Here is a 22,625-nt window from a genome sequence, read left to right on the forward strand (position 1 = left end):
TCCTGACTAGAACAAATTCTCCTACATTTGCTGTTATAGCAACATGCACATCTCCTCCCTGGCACTTAAAACAGCTGTCATTACATCACTACACATCTTCTTCAGTGATTATTTGATTCCCGAGTTCTCCACTGGATATAAGTTTCTTACATCCTTAGGGTCTAGCCCGGGACCTGGCTGTGGTGGGCTCCACCGAGGACCGGGTCCGCACCCACCCTCCTGTCTGAACACACGGGCCTGTGCGCAGGCCCACGTGCATGCGTTCCTCCGCCGTGCTCAGTTCTCGCCGCAGGTACTATATGGTAACACTTGCTGGAAAAGAGGAATTTCTTCCTCACTGAATAAAGTTATAGACACTTAAATCATACTTAAATCGTGTATGTGTGCTCATTGTTTAATTTTTAAAGAGAGAAAAATACTTATTGAAAAGGGTGAATTTTTCAGTAAGTTTAAAACACTTCCTTATTTGAAGATGGAACTATGTTTATCTACAATTTAGAGAAAAGTATCAATAATACCTTTCCAGTAGATAGTATACACCAACTTCAATCTTACATTATTTTAAGATAGCAATGCACACATTGCTAAATTGGGTACTTGAACTTGCTTAAAAAATTACGTCTAGTCCTAAAATGTGTTAAAATCAGAACCAGTGAGAGTAACTCTCGGTACATGAAAGCATGTTGAGTCTAATAAATACTCTCTGGTAAACTGTGGCAGAAAGTGCACGGTTCAGCATACAGATATGGGTCAAACCTACTGTTGTTTTATGTCCCTTCAGCAACGCTGTTGTAGCTGGCTCCTCGGAGTATCCTTGTGAGTTTCTCACCGCAGCATGGTGTGCAAAGAAGCACAGCCAGCCAGTGCTGGAAAATGGGTAACACCGGCATGGCAGCCCACCAGACAATGAAAGGTACTCGCTTGTTCAGCAAACCAAAACCAGAAAGCACAAACTGTTATAATTTCACTTCATTTTCTTTGTTATGGTACACCTGACACTATAGTCAAAATACTAAGGTCTGGATATCTCAGTGTAAAATTCCAAATCTTCAATTCCTTAATAAATACAGTCCCCGAATGAACACTACCCTTTGTCTCCCATATAACATGTCTGAAATTGCGAAATAAAATTACAATAAAAGATGCAAATGTGTTTCTTATTTTACAACAAGAGGTTCTCATCTGGAGCACAGCACAGGAAATTTGAGTTCGAAAGATAGAATACACAGGGACTAGAGATACCCAGGACACTCACAGAAACAAAGGCCAGATTTTCATAGGCTGCTTCTTTTTATTATTACCTCTGGGTTCAGAGAAGGCTCACAACAGTCAAACAATGTTTGAATGAACATTTGAGAGCAAGTTTGAGGACAATAAAGCAGCTCTGCAAGGCCCTGGAGGGACTTACCATATCCCTGTGCTCTCCTTCCTTAGGGGTCAGGATGACTGAGAGCAAAATGGTCCCAAGGTCATGGTCAGGATAGTGGGGATCTTTCAGTGTTAGGGTCACATCTGTGGGCCTGTGGTAAAAAATATTAAGATTTGGAACAGTTATTCAATGAATAAGCCCAAAATACTTTTTATATCCACACTTTTGTCTTCCTTTACACTCCTGTTACAATTTTTCTTGTTATTAAAATTTCATCAACGAATTAAGTTATCCAATAAGTTTTGAGCCAGATGGGTACACTTGGACTCACTGGATAAGTTTCAGTCTTGCATGGGGTTCTACAAAGGCCAAAAGGTTGCCCATAAAGCCAAGAAAACCCCAGCATAGAGAAACCTTTATGTTCCTGCTCTATGATCTCTAAGCACACAGGATACAATGGAAGCTCTTTTCTATAAATTTGACTCCAACAACTAAATAGGGTCACTTATTGACCACTAGCTTTCTTTTCATTTTTTAAGATTTTTTTTAAAAAATCAGGAGTGTGATATAGAATAAACAAATGAGTGGGAGAAGAAAAAGTATAAAATATAATTTGCATGATATACATTGCAGATATACTTTAAAAACAACATATAATTACTTAAAAGAATTCCAATATTTAAAACAGCGTGCCTATTTTTGGGTTGTTTAAACTCTTGCCTGAACAACTTTTAGATTCAGAAACACAAGGAAAGCAATAATTTGATCAATACTTAGAAGATTTTGGAATTAAGTATCTCTGAGAGATTACAAATTACTCATTACCCAAACTACTTTTAGAAAAGAAGCAAAGTATACATTCAATAGATAATACATAGTGATAGTTTGTTTCCATATTTTAATTCATATTTAACAAATAGGGGTTCATGCCTTCCATAAACCTATGGGGCAGTGAAAAGTTTGGCACTAAACTTGAATCTTGAAATGGTGGCAAATTAGTAATGTTCCTTTGCTTCTTTAGTCACTTGTTCATTAATTTCATTCACAAAATATGTATTAATCACATATTAAATGCCGCACACTGTGCTAGATTCTGGGTCAAAACCAGAGGTCAAGACCAAACATAAGATCCTTGTCTTCATTGAACTTAACTTTTAGGAAATGATACAGTTGGAGTCTAACACTGTGAGGAAGGTTTGGTAGGGAAAGCTGGTCCAAATAAGGGTTTTTGATCCTGGCTGCACATCACAATCAACTGGGGAGTTTTTACAAAGTGCATAATCCCGAATCCCACCCATGATGACTCTGGCTCTGTAGATCAATAGGAGGCGGAGGGGGGGCGGTCTAGAAATCTATATATTTACAAAGCTTACCAAACGATGTCCTCATATGATCAGGGTTAAGAACCTTAGGTATTTTTTAATACTAAGTTATTATAATACTAGAAAACTCTTTCTCATAATGCTTAATTCTCCAAGTCAAGGAATGATGTTATTAAAAATATTAAGTTTTCTAATATCAGGGGCTTTGGCTGAAACATAAGTAACCTGTTAGATAATATATGTTATAATAGTTGTGGAACAAATGGTTTCAATATTATTTTAGTATAACTAATCATTATGGTTGGATGAAAATAACTTGTTCTTTTTATTTTAAGAATATATATTATTAAGCATTATATTGTGTGTGTTTGTGTGTGTGTGGATTACAACTTGTTTTCCTGTAGTGATTATATATAAAAATTAATAGAAAAAACTTCATTATATTTTTATAATGACTACATGATAAAGATTTATGGACTTTTGCAATTGCTTTAGGACATTTTTTGCAAGAGGTACCTTAATGCATTACATAGTAGCATAACTATTTATATGACTACTATTATTATCCATCTTCCTACACCCAGAGACTACTGAATTTATACATGGAATCTAATGGCATAATTACAAATAGGTAATTTTTAAAAGTAGTATGTGATTTTAAAAAGTGGTTTTGGGGAAAGGGATGGATTAATTAATATGTAAAGTAAGTAATGTGGCAATATGAACACCAAGTGCTGGATATGTTTATTTTCTTAATCATTCCATATTTTTCCATTTAGTTATTTTTTATAATAATTTATCTTTAATAGAGAAGAAGAAAACTTTATGCTCCCTGATTAAGCCCAGTAGTTTGTATATCCTTTTGCATAAGTTTATGGGAAATATATTATGGACTTTATAGAAGAACAGCACAGCCCATTTTAGTTGGAGCTTAGTTTTACAATAATGGACTAAATACAACACCACCTAGGGTGCTTCCTTCCACTGTAGTGAGGTGGGGAACCAGCATTCACCTGGACTCTATCCTTAGGTCAAGCCTGAACTACGGTTCCAATGAAGGACATAAGGGGAGTACAGAAAAGGCCCCTTTTTTGGGTCCATTTTGAGGTAAAAATGACCTTTTGGAAGACCAATGAGGGGACACCATGCTCAAACTTAGTTGACTATAACACATAAGGGGCTCTACAATTTATATTTCTCTTCTCATCTACATTTATAAAACTACAGAGCAGTAATCCAGCCCATCATACTGCTTTCCACTATTTCTGCCACAAGATGCAGCATGATCATCTAAAACAAACAGAATTCTTTTTCCTTAAAACCACCAAAGAAGATTTTACAACTTCCTTTGCAACCCATTCCAGCAGCACTTGACCCTTTTAAGCCTATTTTTCCTTCTGTAGTATTAATCAAGCCTTAGCTCCTATGTGGAAATGCATTTGAAAAAATATAAGCCCATAATTAGGTACAAGGAATAATTAATATTAATAGTAATAATATAACTTTACAACTAGTCAAACTATAGAAAGCTAATGTAACTGAGCAAATACAACCAGTCTGCCTCTACTCTCTGGGCATTCCTTGGTAACCTAGGATTACTGATGATGGCAAAGTTAGACTCTACTATGGCTGAGGTGATAAGAGAGTTGCTGTCTTTGAAGCAAAGTGCACGTGTTTAATTTCCTGTATGGTGGCCTGAATCTTAAGTTAATAAATATGATGAACAGGTATAATCCTCTTGATGCCCCACTACAACCACACAAGCCAGGTGAGAACAAGGAATATGGCTTTTATCTTTAGATCCCTGGTACTTAGCACTGCACTGGGGGCAAAGCAGGCACCCAAGAATTTTTCTGTTGAATAGTTGTTGTTGAATGAGATAGTCAGGGAAGATGCTATTATTTCCATTGGGCAGGTGAGAAAAATGTACTTAAGAAGGTCTGCCTAGCACAAAGGCTTGCAACGGCACATGACAGAACAGCTTTTAGACTCCAGATCTGCTGACATTGCCTAGTATACTGACCCATCTTCCTAGCAAGGTGTAGTGATTTTATAACAGTCCAGAAATCACCTGTTTAACTCCAGCTGTGTGAGGTCCAGAAAGGCTGAGCCCATAAAGTCATCCTGCAGTCCAAAGTCATAGTCAAATACCTAAGGGGCCAAAAAGACATTGTTATAAACAATTCGAAAATAAGATTTAAATAAAAATATCTTGATTATAAAATATTGATTCTTGTCTATGTCACCAAAACAATGAAGGTTCCTAACATACACTTTTAAAAAATATTTGTTTTTGTGATGTGTGATACTAAGGTGTCAGAAAACATTAAAAGAAAATGGTGTTTAATGTCCTACTTAAAATTATTGATTTATATCAAATAGAACTTTAAGAAAGATAATAAAATCAAATAAAATATAGTAGATCATTCAAAATGTGGGAAACACCGACTCTGAGTAGTGTCCCCATATTATAAAAGGGTATAAGCATTTCTGGAAGGCAAATGAGTTGGTATGAAATTTAACAAATATTTTCTTTCATCCTGAGCTAAAGATGGTGAGAATATCATTCCAAGTTCTTCATACTTCTCAGGTCATAGAAGACAAATTCTATGATACTATAAGACAATGCCATTTAAACATACAAATAAGTGAAAACTGAGATACTATGATTAAAGCATTTTGTAATGTTATATTAAGGTTAAATTAAAGTAAGTGTTTATTGTCACAAGCAATGACTAGGGGATAATGTGAATGTGATTAACAACAAAAAAAGGACAAGAAAAGGAAAGGAGAACACATTTCTTCCCTCTGTCAAAACAATTTATCCCGTATCTTCTCTATGCCTTTCATGGTTCTTATTCATACTACAGTGAATAAGACAGACAATGTCCCAGACTTCCTTCCATTTAGGGGCTGAGACAGTCAATAAATACCCAAATGGACATGTACAGTTTAGTGATGGATGCTATGAAGACAAATACCTGCGGGGGCATGGCGGGAGCTGCTATTTTAGACAGGGAGTTCAGGAAGGACTCTGGGAGGAAGCATCTTCACATAGAGACCCCAGTGATGAGAAAGATTAAGCCACGTTAGCGTGGAAAGAGCGCTCTAGGTGGAGGAAACAGCAAGCACTCAGCATGTTTCCGGATAATTATTAAGAAGCCAGTGTAGTTAAAGCACATTGAGAAAGACGGAGAGTGGAAGGAGATTGGAGAAGGAGTGCACAGCTAGATCAGTTAAGGCCGTTTCTAAAAAAAAAAATCTCTAAGTAAATGGGAATTAGCTAACTTTCATCCATTTATTAATTTTTTCCTTCAGCCAAGATTGACCAAGTACTAATCACGTGTCCGCCAATGTGCTAGGCACTGAGTAAACAGTGGTGAGCAAAAGTCACATTGTCAATGTTTACAGTATAGTGAGGGAGACACACGTTAAATGAGGAAGTACACAGGTGATGTGTAAGTACACATTTTGATAAGTATTGTAAAGAAAATAACAGGGTCTGAAAGGAATCACATAACAGTGGATGTCAGGGAAATTTTCAAGATGGAAAAAAATGCTCCTAGATGAAGTTCAGAACTGTGTTTCCCGACCCTTTCAAATAGAAAATCATATACTCATTTACTGGAATATATGAGCATAAATTGATAAGTTCTCTCTTGAAAGGACAAGCCAAGCCATTAGCCTCTCCAGGATGTGAGAATCCATTAGCCTGAGAGAACCCGTAGCCCAGCGCTCCTGTGCCCAGTTCCGGGCACACTGTGAGAAAGCTAGAAGCAGTTGGAACCATGTATACACGGCAGCCCTCAATCAGCTACTGTTTTTTCTCTGGCGCAGGTATACCTCAATTTAAACAAACGTAACATGTAATAAAATCAATATTAAAACAAAAAGATAAATACTTTTCATTACAAAAGGATTCTTAAATTTGAAGAGTCATAAGGGGATTTATTTAAGTAATAAGTTTCTCTAATGCCTCTTAAATTATTCAATCTACAGTCATTTGATTTACATACAGCCTTTCAGGAGTACATTTGTTGTAGAAAGCACAGCACTCCCACGATCAATAGTCTCGTTGATCAATTATATTTCGGAGCTTTAGTCATCCACTCAGTGGCATATCACGTGAGCATTTTGCACATCTTTATAACTGACACCTTGGTATTTGCAAGTGGCTGCAGTAGTGTATTTTATAACATAAAATTTATGCCACAGATTAGAGAAATTTCTCTTGTGCAATCTCTTCTAATTGTACTACTTTAAGGCTTAAAGTGTTGGGGAGGCTATAGTGACATATAAACAATGAGAACACCTGGGGTACATCCATGCATGCAAAGTGAAGAGCTATAAACCAGGTGCATTTATTAGTGTAGAAACCCAGCTGGGTGATTCAACATTTAAACTCACTTTACTCTCATGGTGAGAGTCTTCCCTACTGTCCTAACGCTAGATATTTATTTTAGTTCTCAATTCCTATTAATCAGCGAAGGCATAAATGCAGGACAGAATGGAAACATAAAAATCCATTTGTTAATGAAATTATTAGCTATGGTACTTGGTTTCAAGTTCTAGAAACTCTCAGTCAGAGGGAGCATTGCTCTCAGGGGAGCTTCAGAAATACACAGCGGAGAAAAGAGAGGACAAGGGAAAGGCACCCCCGTTATGATAACAACAAGGACCGTTAACTCTGATTAATGTTTTTTTTTTTTATATTTACTGTATGTTAGGCACTGTGTTAAACACATTACATAGATTTTTAAATTTAATCCTTACACAGCTCAGTGAACAAGGTATTGTTTCCATATTTCAGATAAGGAATCCAAATTTTAAAAAGTTTGTTACTTTCCCCTAAATCCCAAGATTGAAAGAGGTCAGATTTAAATCTCGCTGTACTGGATTTCAGACATTTAACCACTACATCTTGGATACCCACTGTGGATGAAGCACTTGGAATTCAAATGTAAACAATTAAATGTTTACATCCTTGTTTTCATGAGCCTCCACTCCATTTGTGTTGGAAATACTAGGTAACATCAGGTAGAAGTTGTTTGGGGCTCGGTAACAACTCTCTCCATTCTCAAAAGAATTTAGAACAACAAATGTTTTACTTCAATCAATGCATTTATTCTAATCAATGTATTTCAGAGTAGATCAGTTAAAACGCTTTTGGATGCAAGTAACAGGAAATAACAGTGGCTTCAGGACAAATGGGGCTTTTTTAGCTCGAATGACTGACATATCTCTAGGTAACTGTGACTTCAGAGGAGATGTAATTTGGCAGTTTGAATGAGTAATACTTTTATTCATTCATTTATTGCAAAAATATTTGGTGAGCACCTACAAATTCCTAAGTAGTGTTCTAGGTACTGGAAATACAGCAAAAGACTAAACAAAGTCTTTATTTCTTGGGGGTTTCATATAAGGGAAAGTTGCAGACAATAAACAAATGCATGTTAGGTAGTCATAAGTGCAATGGAGAAAAGTATCTCAGGGTACGAGATAATGGGAACTACTACTGATACAACGGAAGGTGGCATTTGAATGAAATGAGGATGCCTAATGGGAATAGGAAGTGGAAAGGGACCCAGATCAAACTATATGATCCAAACATAAGATTCTACTCAGAAAATACATCCATGACTCATTTTCATACCCAGGCAGCTTCAAAATAACCATTTCATTATAAAAGAATCATGACACTCTAAATCATAGAATTGGCATTGGAAAACAAAGAAACAAAACAAGACCTAACTGTGACCATTGCAATTAATCATCTTTAGTGGAAAATAAAAGCTCTTTTGCTGAATTGCTGAGTGGACATAGCAATCTTAAACTCTCTGAGTCTCATTTGTCTATAAAAAGGAGATGAGATAGGTACAGACAACAGTGTGGTGGTTATCGGAGACAAAGGGTAGGGGGCGGGGGATAAGTGAGGGAAAAAGGGGTCAAATATGTGGTGACGGGGAGACTCTGGGTGGTGAACACACACATGCAATACACCGATGACATCACAGAACTGCACATTTGTAACCCATATAATTTTATTAACCAATATCACCCAAATAAATTTAATAAAATTAAAAAAAAATAATGACAAAGGAGATGATGGCAGTTACTTGTAGGGTTATTGTCAGGATGATGTGAGATGACGTAGCTGGGACACGCAGCACAATGCTCAGTCCACGGTCGCCATTATTATGACGATGAGACTGCAGATTCCATCCCAAGACTCAGTAACCTCACAAGTGCTTTTCCGATAAAGCAAAACAAGTACAGTCATGCTTTTTTTTTGTTCTTTCTTTGTTTTGTTTTCCTATTGATTTTTTAAAAATTTAAAATAGTGGAATTTCTTGATTCATGCATTTAGGAACGGTTTTTGAACCACGTAGGAAAACATATCTAAGATAACACAGAAATTTGGAATAATTTCATTCGGTTGTTCTGTGGTTTATGACTATAAACCTATTTCCATTCCAACTATTCAGTTTCCATTTAAGTGTCTAGAAATGTGACTCTCTACCCAAGCAGTGCATCAGAATAAACTATTGTGTTTTGAAAACACAGAAGCATGGACCCTATCTCCCAGATCCTGAATCAGAATCTTTGGAAGAGAGACTTGGACATCTAGATTCTTTAAAGGTCTCTGGATAATTCTAATGTACAGCTAGGGTTGAGGGTCATTGGTATATAACATCCTCTTAGGGCCCTTAAAACCTATGGAGGAATAATTTTAGGTAAGACAGTAACGTGGTCTTTTTTAACTTGAACCAAGCATAAAGTACCTTTTTAATTTTAAATTTTAAACTTGAATAGATATGCATTATTTAAGAAACTATCCATATTATTAAAATGACAATCTTAGAAACAGTAATATGGCCCCTAACTGAATTGTTTTGCTAATTCTCAAATCTTTCTATCAGGCTCATGATTAGGCCAAACAAGCAACAATTTATATGGACATTTTCCGCTTTATATTATTTCTGTCTCTTCCACTGTAACTCTGGTTTTCACTGTGTACCTTAGATAATAGTGCCAGTGAGAATGATAATGGAGATTTTAATTCAATTCAGCAGAAATGGATGCTGAATGTGCTCTGTTGTTTAAGACGTGTGCCAGAGCGTCCCTGAGGACACAGAGCAGGCTCCAGGGGCTCATGGCTCAGTGAGAGGACTGCGTTCGAACTCCCTCCTTCTACTCCCTCCTTCTTATACGTACTTTGAGTCTGTTCCTCCAGATTTGTTTCACCTCCTGCCCTTACTGTGAAGGCATTCAGAATTGAAGGAATATTCCTTTTCATTAAAACCAAAAGCTACACAGATTCCAACCAATTGCAAAGTAGATTCTTACTCATTTTGTGCAGTCTTTAAAAATGGCAGTGCCAGGATATTTTGTTTGAAAAGTATCTGTTTTTACTAGAAATGGTACAAGTACTGAACTTTATTGTGATTTTATAACCTTGGCTCAGAACTGGGTTTTGTTTCCCTTGGTAACCTTTACGTTGATAGAAACCAGACATCAGGGTCTACATACATGGACTTCTTTTTCCTTTAACTAGAGATGGGAGAGTAGTACTTAATATTTTCTAATTATCTAGTTCATGGATACATTTTCATATTATCCAACACTACAGAACTGGTTGGTCCCCAAGAAATCTCTGAGGCAAGATTAATCTCCCCTCATGGAGAATGTGGTCATCATGTTAAAATCAAATCAGTCAATCACACAGGTCTGTGCAGAGCCAATGAAAATGATGCAATTTTCCTGAAATTCTAGTAACTTAAAATACCATATCTACCAATGCATTTTATTTAGGTTTTTGTGTATGCGAGGCTAGGTAAAAAGTGGATAGCACAAAAAAAAAATGGAAAAAGCTAGAGATTTTTTTTTCAAAAGAAGCCCTATGCAATTAACATACCATGAAAATCAAATGAAAGATATCAAAACATATTAAAAAGCATAAAGTAACACATAAAATAAAATGTCATTTTGTGCTTGTTCTAGTATTTCAGAAGCTAGTGCGGTTTCGTTTGAACTTAAAATCTTTTATAATTCACTACGTATCTTCCGGATGGCAGAAGTGAAGTTGTGCTACTCGCTGTGGTGCCCTGCATCTCAGAGTGGCAGCCAAAGAAACCGAAACAACCCTTGGCTTCTCCCTGCCACTCCTTTGCTCACAGTGTGTCACTCACCCGCATGCAGTGTCACCGTCTCCACGTGTAGTACAAGTATGTCTGTGTATATACCCTGACTCTCTCAAACCAAAACAAAAATTTTTCCATTATTTTACTTGTTTTTGAGCCAATTAAGATATTCCTTTTGAATTGTGCATTTTGACAATTGGATTTTTATATGGCTTAATACTTATTCTTGAACGCAAGAGAAAAGCTAAAGAACCCAACCAACTTCTTATGTAGTTTTGGGACGTTCATTTGTAACCCTTGTAAACACTGGTGCTCCGTATCGTCTGTTACAGAGTAACATCCCATTAAAGAAACAGAGCCACAACAAACGAATATAAAAGTAACTCCTTTTCCTTCCCTGATTTTTCTCTTAGGGACACTAAATGACACACAAATGTCCCAGTGCTGTCCTTATTCACACCTGTTTTCCTTTCCCATCCATTTTCTTTATGATGGCAGCTACTCTAACTCATCTCTTTTAACCCCCTAGAAAGGAAATTTTCTTTACATCACTTGTCTTTTTTTAATTCTCTTTTCATCCCCTATTCAGTTCTTTATTAGGAAGGTATTTCCTTTTTCCTCATGTAGATATTTCTTCCTTTCCAGCAGTGAGGAGCAGGGAGAAACGTCTCTGACCCTGCAGGTCTTCTCTTCGGTGAACAGCAGGTTTGTGGTGAATGCTAACACATCGATAATTTTTATGCAATTGCACATTATGTTCACTATTCTATTGAACTGATTTCCTTTAAGGAAAGTACACTTGAGACTATACCTTATGTGAAGACAGGTCTACTCTCCCCATAATGAATCCTAGACACTTATCAACTATAGACTTAGGAAATTCTCTTTTCATCTATCTTATAAACTGTCATGCTATGATTTTTAAAAAAATCTTGACTTTTTTCCCCTTTCTGTGGAGAAGAGAAACAACTGGACACAATACACTTGAAAAGTTGAGGAGATGAAGGGTGCCCAGAGACTTGAAAAAATGATCTGAGCTTTTTGGCTTATGTACCAGTTGTGACAATTTAGAGAAAAAGATGGGGCGTGTGATACAGTAAAAGGAGAAAAAGGTTTAGCCACCGAATGGGTCCTCAGAATACAGGAGCCAAAATGAACATATGACCTAGAGATATGAATTTAAGGGAAGTCGGGTATGAAAATAAAGCAAGGAATTAGGGTATAACCCTTTCCTTAAATTCTTCTTTAAAAAACAACATCGAACTAAAGAAAATACTTTTTTCATCTTTGATAATATAGCAGAAATAGGAATATTTCTCCCCCTATTATCTTTACCCTTTTCATTTTCCAAGTAAAGCATTTTGTTTGCAATTGGGACTGGCAGGTCCCCTGATACAATTACTAATCAGAAAGGCTGGGTTCGGTGTGCGCTTTCCTTGTTGCTAGCTGCTAAGGAGACTTGTTTCTATACGTTCCCAAAGTGCACGAATCAGTTGATCACCCAAAGCAGAAGGAGCTGGACTTCATAATCCTCCTGAATAATTGGCACCAGAACTGTCCTGAAGAAACCTGTCCCCTCTTCCCCACCCCTCTATCTTGTTTTTATCTAATCATCCACAGATTACAATTGTGCACGACAGAATATGTCTCTGGTGAAAAATCTTGTCAGAGAGACATGACACAAAATGATCAAACAGGGATTTTGATGTCAAGTGGCATTAGGGAAAACCAATAAATGGCTTACCTTCACATATAATGGCTCTCTAAGATGGTCAATGAGAATGCAAGCTTTCTCCTCCCACACAGGGTTGAGGTTCTTGTGTATTATTCTACTTCTAAAAACTTCTTTTCCTCCAATTTTAAACTTCACGTAAGGATCACTTGTCCCTGTTAAAGAAATGCAGATTGATCCGTGTTAATTATGCCTTTCTATGGAGGGAAGAGAATAGCTCATCTAAACACCAGAAAGTATGCGAGGAATAAAAGTTCAACAAGGTTTATCACATGGAAATAGGGTTGAGAGTTTTTCCTGAAATATTGAAGTGACAATAAATTATGTTAGTATAATAACAATTATCATTATTATTAACCTTCTATACTTAATAATGGTACCCTGTCCTGGTATTTTAAAACCTCTATTGCATACTGCATATGTAAATTTAATTCATTTTATAAATGATAGGGATTAGGTTTGACATTTCTCTTGGTATCATCTGGTTAACTATAAAAAGGATCATCCATGATCTTGGCTGATTTAACTAGTTTTAGACTTAGATAAGCTGCTAATATTTTATAGTAATCTAATGGGTTTAGTTAGGCAAAGATGAGCCTGAAACTGGGCTTCAATTTCATCCTTGGTCCCATATTCTCTCTTGCTCAGAAGTTTCAATTTTAGAATGTTAGGAAGAAATGAAGGTCTCAGAGGAAGGAATCAGGGTGAAGGGGACAAATGTTTATGAAATAATCTGAATATCTCATATTACCCCTTAATGCCTCCCAAGCTCCCAAAGATGAAAAAAGAAAAAAAATCAGAGCTGTCAAGTAAGTTGCTTAAGGACAACAATTAGCAAGAGATAGAGTTAGAATTCCATCCAAGGATGTTTGGCTCTGAATCCTATGCTTTTTCTACTATACCTGCAAGGAGGAGGGCCTTTATATATCTATACACGCAGGGTATGGCAAGCAACACCTGCTGGAGTGTGGTTGGTAGGGTAATAATATGGGTGTAATAATTTATAGTTTTAATTTGAACATTCCACCTAAAATGTCATATGGTGCGCTTGAGTGTAATAATATTACATTATAGAATTACATGCTTATGATTTTATAATAAAAGATTTTATAATAAAAAGATTTTAGATTTTGCACCACACCCTGTATATTACACCATTTCCCCCATTTTGACTGATGAGTGAGAGCAGTCTTGATCTAATGAGTTGATGTTGTTATTAAGAATTCCTAGAGGTGTAACAGTGACGTCCCCAAGTGAATCATTCTAATGTGTGACAACCTTCATCCTGAGGATATAATTCTTTACATGAAGCTCTTACAATAAAATGTTGTTCAATTTTTCAGTTTTTTCCACTGATGTTATAGTTGATAACTATATCTATATAATTTAAAAAATATGAGTGGGGCTATGAAAACTGAAAAGCACCATATAAATATTGGGCATTACAATCATGATACTGACCTGAAACTCACAATCTGTATCCCTCCTCAACGTTCCACTCAGTTCAAGGACACATAAACACCTATACCAATTGCAAGGTGCCTTAGCCGTTTTAGCTTTTTTAATTTAATTACTTGGGGGCTCTCTCAAAACTCCTCACATTCCCCAAATAAATGTAATGCCTTGTATTTGTATGCCCAGACCTGGGTATAATAAAATAATACGCTCAATTTCTCATTGTAAAATTCCCATTTGGATAGTTCAATTCTATCATAATGGTACAAACTTTTAAAAATAGTTATACATACAAATGCAGAGTAGTACATAGTAACCTGTTATAATGCATTCTTTAGGGGACTCAATACAACCAAAATGTTTAATACTTAAAATGGCTATTTTTAACCCAGTGATTTCCAACTAGGGCTGAGGACCCTGGGAATTGAGAGTCATAACACATATATTGAGGGATATTAAAATCCATGTACTCGTGTGTATTTTCCCAGCCATGCCCTGGATAAAGTTATTGCCTTTCATTTTGAAAGTCATCTATGTAACTGTTACCTCCTGCTAAAATATAATAAGCTCCATAATACCAGAGCCTTTTTTGTCACTATTTAGAAAAAATCTTCAGTGCTTAGTACAGAATCTCAGAACATTTTGTCATATCCTTGCTGCCTTTTGAGGCAGTAAATATCCAACGGGTTTAAGAAATAACCCAGCCAACAACAGTAGGTCTAAGGGTTAAGTTAGGAATTAGAGACAGAATTTTTAGCCTGTGATAGGCACAAGGAGCTCATGAATTGGCATAAGAGAAAGAGAAAGGCTGTTTTTAGGGACTCTGTTTTTACCACGTTATGATGGTAAAATATTTTATAAGTGTGTAGATTTGGCCACGGGGTGACTTGGATTGGAGATAGTAGATTAGCAAATTTCATAGGCACAGCCACAGGAACAACAGATGCATGTGCTCACTCACGGGAGTTAGTCATCTGACTTCGCTCACTTTGTTTTGACTTCACAAGATGAAATTTGCTCTGCCTCTCTCATTGCAACCATTGATTAGCCCTCTGGGTGCTAGCATTAAAATTTAATGATTTGTTAATAGTCTAGTTTCTTTAAGAAAACTCTGATTGTTCTCAAATTATTAACTTAGGGGCCTTTTAGTGACTTAGAGTCCTTAAGAGTTCAAAACCTTCAGCTTGTGATCCCAACGTAGAGAATTGGAGACATTGCTTTAATTTAGAGGCAGTAAAAATCCTGTGTCTAATCTTTTACGTTTGAAAGTGTTTTTCCGAGCTTATTTCAGCAATTTATTATATGATAATATTAATAGGTATTATTTCCTTTTAAAAAAGAGTTCTTTGGTCAGGCATATTTGAAAAACGCTGGTTTAGAGCAAAATTAAATAGATTTTCTATAACCTTCCAATAAAAGAATGGACTCTGCAAGAAGAGGACATGGCATGCAGCATTTACCAGACTTCTTCGACCATAGGGCCTACTTCTCTTAAGTTTGTATTTCAAAACTAATCCCTGATCTCACTTTGAATAGTGCTACCTTGTTATATTTCACAGATAAGAAAATTTCATGTTTTAGGGGTTCTTTTATTACAATAGACTTTCCTGTGAAATCAGGGAATTTTATTATAACAAACCCCCAACAAATCCAAGCCATTAACATGTGGCTAATCTTTATTAAATATATTATACCATAAGAAGGTTTAGTTGGTTCAAAAAAATTAAAAAACAATAAATTCATGTGTCTGTGCTGTTTTGTTGCAATATTACATTGAACCACAAGATGGCACTAACAGTTATTATATTCGGAGATTCAAAGTTAAGGCATCTACTGCACACTTACTCTCCGGCATTTTCTTGTGCTTTATTGTCATTAGCTGGGTCATACCCTCATTAAAACATTTTTTATGGCGATAATGAAATGAAACCCAGGCAAATAAGTACAGGACAGGAAAATAGGAAATGTTAGCCCTTAAATGAAATCTGTTTTGGTATCAATGCCATATTTAAGAGCAATTTTTCAACATTCATTTTATCATACAGCATTAATTTCAGAATTTATTTGTAAACATAATTATTTTATAACTGTTAATTCCATGCTTCAAATTTTTAGGCTATCCATTATTTATTTCTGTACCCTAAGATCAAATTGTGTTTTAAAAAAGAATGAGATGATTTGTATAATGTCTTCTCATGTCGTAAAGGATTACGTATCCCCAATGCTATGTCTTATTTTTTTCAGAGTCAGGACACTGATGAGCACTTCAGCATTTCCTTTAATTTAAGTCCAACAGAACTAAACTTTGAATGGGTCACCTTTTGTGCAGCAATGAACACGGCAAACACAAGATGGCAGCCTCTCTTCCCTTAAAATTGTATTATAGCTATTTAAAATGTATGTAGCCACCTAATACGGAGTCTCTTGGTTTTTATTCTCAATAAATAAGCCTCCTGCTTAAGAAGTTTAAATCAATCTTATTCCAAATGTATTCTGTAATGAAAATAAGTAGCTATGCCTATTTCAGAAACCTGCAATTTTCAATAATGCCAAATCCTAATCAAAAACAATTCAGATTGAAACTCAGCTTCTGTACAAAAGGAGAAGAAGATGAAGAGGGAAGATGTACAGATGTTGATGTAAACACATTGACTCCATCTTTGTAAGCCCCACACTTTCTTTCTTCCCTATTTAACTTTGGCCTCACTGGTCCTAGCCAGCAGACACAGGCCATGGAACACAATGATCATCGTGTTCCGTACGCCTACACAATGTAATCATAAAGATTCATCTCAGTAATGGCGAGGAAGACAAAACAGCCGAGGTAAATAATCATGCTGGTGTTTGCTAAGTAATTATCTACCACAAGACCACCAGGAGGTATGGCTCTGGCTTCTAGGTTTTTTTGCCCCTTTGTCTTGTTAATCATTAGTAGTTCAGCTACACGATAAAATATTTACTGTAACAACTGCCTTTCAGTGGAGAACTGCCAGCGCTGTCTGTCTACTCCCACCCTACATCCCTGAAAGTAAATTACCCTACAGCAAATTCTGTTATATCCTATGGAGTTTCCCACTTCGTTTTTGGTCTTAAGACACCTTTAAGGTTTGATGGGCAGTGTACCTCTACTACACATTCAGACAGAGGAAAGAGAAAGAAGGGAAAAAAAGACAACAAAAGGAAAACGAGAAGTGAACATCAATATTAAGTGTAGCCAGTTAAAAAGAATTCAAATTTAAGCTGGATCTTCCTGAAGGTATCCAATTTTCCTACAAATATCTAAATTTACCTTTATTGTCCAAGTGCAACAAAGAAGGCAACTTTGTGTAATTAGATCCTTCATACTAGAAAGAGGCTTGTAAAATAGTGATGTTCAAAACATACTCAGAGCAACAGATTGTCTTAATATAAATTAATTTTCACTAATGATTTTAAAATCTTCAAAACAGATACCGTATTTATGTGTTAAAATCATTTCCTTAAGCCCTTCCATCCCTTCCTCATTTTTTGTTGGAGATTTTTAAGTCCCAACATTAGAAATATTGCATGGGCTAAATGACTAAATATATTAAAATTCAAAAGCAAGAGATGTATAATCACATGTGGCTTAATGAAATAAAAGTGAACTAACACTTTTTCCATAATGAGAAATATGAATATTCCAGTGAGTTTAAAATTTCTAGTTAATGAAGTTACCATGATGTAGCACATAGATGAATTAAAAATAATGCTGTGATAAAGTGCGGTATAGAACTAAACTAATTAAATTTCTTTCTTTGAAAAGAAAGTACTTGCAGACACACAAAACAGAGGTGTATATGACAGAAGCTATTGACTTTTATGGGTAATATTTTGGCATATTTTTTAAATGCAAACTTCGGGATAAACAAGAAAGAAATTTATATGTAGTATTTATATGCTATATATAAATTAATTTCAGTTAAGGTAACATTTACTATTTAGCTATTTTCTTTAATCATTTAAGAATATATGAATATATAGCAGAAAAATAATGACTATTTTCAGATTTCTCCTTCCTAGTTATGTAGAGATAGCAATTCTATTAGATTTGTTAAATCAAGAAAAGTAGCCTATAAATAATTATAAACATTAGTATAAGGAAGTATCATAAAATATATGGAAAATAACTGGAGTCCCATAGAACATATCCACTAAAAAAATGTTATTACAACCCTAAAAAGAAAATCCTCTTTATCAATCAAAACTATAAGTAATAATAATGAAAATCATTTTATGGCTTGTTGATGGATTACTATCATTAACTCAAAGAATTCTGAGACAATTATATATTATAATATGATTAAAATGTATCACAAATGCATGGTAATTGAATAATACATTCTTTAGCAAATTCACATACTCAATTTGTGAGGGGGAAAAAATTGTCTCCCTGCTTTTAGTCCTCTCCACTCCAATTCATTCTCCAAAATCTTATGCTTAGATATTTTTCTGACACAAAAACCTGATCTTACTCCCTTGCTCTAAAATTCCTTATGCTTTTTCATTGATTTCAGAATAAAGTTCAAACTCCTGAGTACGTCATACAAACTGATCTGCTGCTAATTTCTCAGGCTCATCTTTCACCAGACCTGTCAACTACAGGACACAGCACCTCGAACCCGCACCCCCCTCTGATGCCGTGCCCTTCTCTATACCTTTCCCTTGATCGTCCTTCACCACCCTCAGGCCTCTTTCAGTACTAATTTCAAGCCTCATGGCTGCTTGGGCATCTTTTCCGGTCCAGCCCATGGGCATTGCTAGGTTCTTCTCTTATGCTCCCAAACATCCTCTACGGTAACACCTGCCACATTCAGGCCTACTGTTTACTTCCGCTCTCCGGGGTCTGGCAACAGTTCCTGATTTATCATATGTGATCGAGAAATGTTGGTTGACTGAAAACTCTCCAGTATAACTGAATGAATGAGTGCTTGTATGTACTTAAATTGCAACCTTTTTTTACCAACTCTTTTCCCCTCACTCTTATTTACTATAATTCTAAGAATCTCATTTCAATTTTATTATCAGATAATGAATCTGAAATACATAAAGCTTAATATCACAAAAGCATTATGCTATACCTTCTACAATGGTAAGCATTTTGCCTTTACTACTCTCCCAAAATGTGGTAATTGATATTCATTGTAATTCCTAAAAATGGCCCAATCTGCTATAGTTTTACAAAATGCTTTTTAAAAAATCTCATTTTAGTAGCAATCTTAGAGTTCGTACTTAGTTGATTGATTGGATTTATTCAGAGCAATCAACTAGAAACCATACCAGGATAAAGGTGAGTGAATATGCTTGTGACATCTCTTCTATTATTATGTTGTATGTCTAATAAATAGATATATTAAACATACAGTAAAAACTGTCCCATTTTTGCACAGTATGTATAGAAGGAGTCTATTTTTATATGTACAGTGAAATTATGGCTGAAACTACTACCTTCACTGCCATCTGTGTTTTCCTCTTCTTCATAGGCAAGCAACTAAACCACACTTTCGAGGCCTTTGACTGAGGTGTGACCATGTGACTGAGGACCAGGTTCTGGCCAACAGAACGTGAGTGGAAGCTGTTTCCCACTTTCAGGCCTAGCCCATGACATCTTTCCATAGACAGCCCTCTCTCCTTTTCTCCAACACTGAGGGCCGGAAGTCTGGAGCCCCTGAATAGAACAGAAGCCCAAAACCACCTACAATACACTACAAAGTGATAAAGAAATAATAAATTTTTATTTTGTTAAATCCCGGAGATAAGTATGTTTCTCTTTTACAGGTCTTAATGCTACTTATCTTAAATAATCCAAGAATTGATTCCAAGAATATGTGCTGCTGTAAACAAATTCCCTAAGATACGGGACTGACTCAGTGGTTGCATAGAGGATAGCAAGGTAACACTGGGAGCCTGGAGAGCTTTGTTAGGCCATAGCGAACATTTGGTAAAATTGTTCCTGTGAGAACTTGAAGGGCAGACTATCTGCTGTTGAACCTAAGCTTTATTGGTCTTAAGGTATCTGCCATTATGTTGAAAGGGAGGGGCAAAGGAATAAATCACGTTTGAGGAGTATGTCTAAGAAAGAACATTGGCACATGGAAGCCTACCAAGTTTTTTGAGAAAAGGAACTTAGCTGGTTGACATCTTTGATCTTGTACCAGCAGGAAGCAGAACATGAAAGCTGTGCATGCCCAGGGAGGGGAGGCTCTTCCACACCCATTTCAGATGCAGCTCCAGAGGGCAGTAATAGATAAGAAGAACTTCTCAGATGGTGGAGCCAGTTGCCTAAGAGAACAATGGACAAGAGATTCTCCCCCAAATAGTAGAGTTCTAACTAAAGAATTTCCCTACCTTCCAGGTAAGTGGCCTTCCTGGAGATTTCACAATTGCTATGGACAAGTGATTGCTGTAAGTCTCCCATGCTTTCCTTGTGGTCATTATATATTGGATGTGTCTGGCTAAGTGGCAGGCAAATTCATAATTCACTGGGCTACAAGAACCACATTTGGACCTCATTAAGGATTTCCTTCTATTTAGAGATTCTGGACTTAGAGCTGAATATAATGACTATATGGGACTTGGGGCTGTTTACCTTGGGAAGGGTGAATGTGTTCTATGTTTAGGAAGAAGAGTGAACCAGATATTTGGTGGTAGGTGGTAGCCAGGACTGCTATTTCTTGGCAATATCTATGATTTTTTCTTCCTGGGCACATAGCTGTTCTACAGCTCTCAGACTCCTTTAAAATTAGAAGTGGCCATGTGGCTACATTCTGGTCAACTGAATATAAACCCAGAAAATGATGTATCTTGATTCTAAGCCTAGTTCATGAAAAGCCTCCCATGTGTGACTCTTATTTTACCATCCACAGGCTGGAGAGAAAAGACTCTGAGGACTAAAAAGAAGGTTATATTGCTAGAAGGGGAAAAATGTTGGGCCCCTTAATGACTGTGAGAAGCAGAGCTGGCGCCCTACCCTCCATCACTGATCCATACTAGACTATGGTAAAAGCAACATGTAAGATTCTATCATGTTATTAAATCATTGATAGATGGTGTTTATCTGTTTAGATTTACCTTCACCAAGACAAAAATTAATACAAATCACAATATGATTGCATTGTTTGGTGCAAATAATTTTTTAAAATGCATGATTTTAAACCCTCAAGAAAGAACTTCATTGGTATTTAGTCTTTTAAAATACTTTTAAAATCCAATTTACAAAATATCCCATTAAGTGATCAATAGTTTATTCATATAGAGATTCTCCACAAAGAACTAATACTAAAAATGTAATTCTGAGGATTTATAATAGTTACATATTATCTTAGTATTTTATTAGAATTTAGTGACATTTAAAAGTTTCTATTTTTTACATTTTACTTATTTTAAGAACAGCAACAAAATGAAAAAAGTCATATTATGCATATTGTTCATCTTCCCATTCTGCAATGTTTTCTCTTCAAAACTTAGTGATGACTGAATAGTATTGTTAAAAACACAAAGTCTTAGAGTTGGAAGAAACATCATCTAGTCTTTCACTACATACAAAACTCTAAGTTACCAAAGTGACAGAAGCAGGTGGTCATGTAGATGGAATGTAGAAGCAGTTCAGATTCGTCCAAGTTGGCACTTCAAAATTAAATCAGTATTTGCTGAACACATACATCATATGATAGAGTGTGTTATCTTGGACAGGTCTGTTATAAAATGTACATTATAGAGCTCATCTGCCTCTTGTGGATCTTTAGAACTATAAGAAAATAGCTAGCCCCTGTTTCACAGGCACCCCTTCCTAGCATGTGTGGTCCTTAATATATTTAGTCATTGACACAATTATATGTCTGAGGTCATTAAAAGAAAGATGCAACAAGCTGATTATCTTGTCCATCATTTTTCAAAGAGAGAATTTTTAAAGGATATGTTTTTACAAGTAAGCAATTAACAATATTTTTCTTCTTTTCAAAATATAAGTTCCAAGAGAATGATTACAGTTATCTCCATGTCTCTGGAGTATTAATTAAAAGCTTTTATTCAATTATGGTATTATTTGATATACTCAATGGTTATATAAGTTTTATAAGCAAGTGAAAAAGATAAGCAAAGCAAAATGTTAACACCTACAATGTAACTAAAATACTTGAGGAACAATGAAAAAAACCTTTGCCCCTTATGCTAAAAACAGCTAATAAGTGTTTAATGTGACAACTGACTTCAAAACTTGCAATTATCCTGCTAAAGCATGTTGTCACCGATAAAAGAAAAGACAGCGTGCGGAATAGTAGTAGGTGTTGTGAGTTCTTGTTCCTATCTTCAACACAGTATTCCCCCTTCACCTCTCCAGTGGGGTGTGGAAAAAGTCCATGGCCTGCATTGGTAGGTTTAAGAAAAACTGTAGGATCAAACTAAGCTCTACATTTCCCAATGCCTCACGCTTTCTTGTCTTCTGCCTTCTTGCCAAGTTGCTACTTTCCATTTCCATTAACATTCTACTACTTTTTAAAAGAAAATGAGGCTCTTTCTTAATACAAGATCTTTGCTGGTTTACAGAGTGAATGAATTCTCTAACTGGTATATTTTTCCTTTTCTGAAAT

General features: G+C 35.9%; 1 protein-coding gene across 3 annotated transcripts in view; it reads right to left on the reverse strand.

Annotated features, from left to right (window-relative positions):
• MCTP1 (multiple C2 and transmembrane domain containing 1) overlaps nucleotides 1-22,625 on the reverse strand; it is a 457,836-nt gene that overhangs the window by 221,105 nt on the left and 214,106 nt on the right. For all 3 annotated transcript variants that reach the window (XM_054578606.1, XM_054578607.1, XM_054578605.1), the window contains exons 3-5: nucleotides 12,577-12,719; nucleotides 4,763-4,842; nucleotides 1,409-1,520 (exon numbers count right to left, since the gene is read on the reverse strand). In XM_054578606.1, the coding sequence (XP_054434581.1) occupies nucleotides 1,409-1,520; nucleotides 4,763-4,842; nucleotides 12,577-12,719 (335 nt within the window). The remainder of the gene's footprint in view (nucleotides 1-1,408; nucleotides 1,521-4,762; nucleotides 4,843-12,576; nucleotides 12,720-22,625) is intronic.

This window comes from Pteronotus mesoamericanus, unplaced genomic scaffold (assembly GCF_021234165.1).
Source record: "Pteronotus mesoamericanus isolate MK-2021 breed Mesoamerican mustached bat unplaced genomic scaffold, CSHL_Meso_final contig_50, whole genome shotgun sequence".
Taxonomy (NCBI): Eukaryota; Metazoa; Chordata; class Mammalia; order Chiroptera; family Mormoopidae; genus Pteronotus; species Pteronotus mesoamericanus.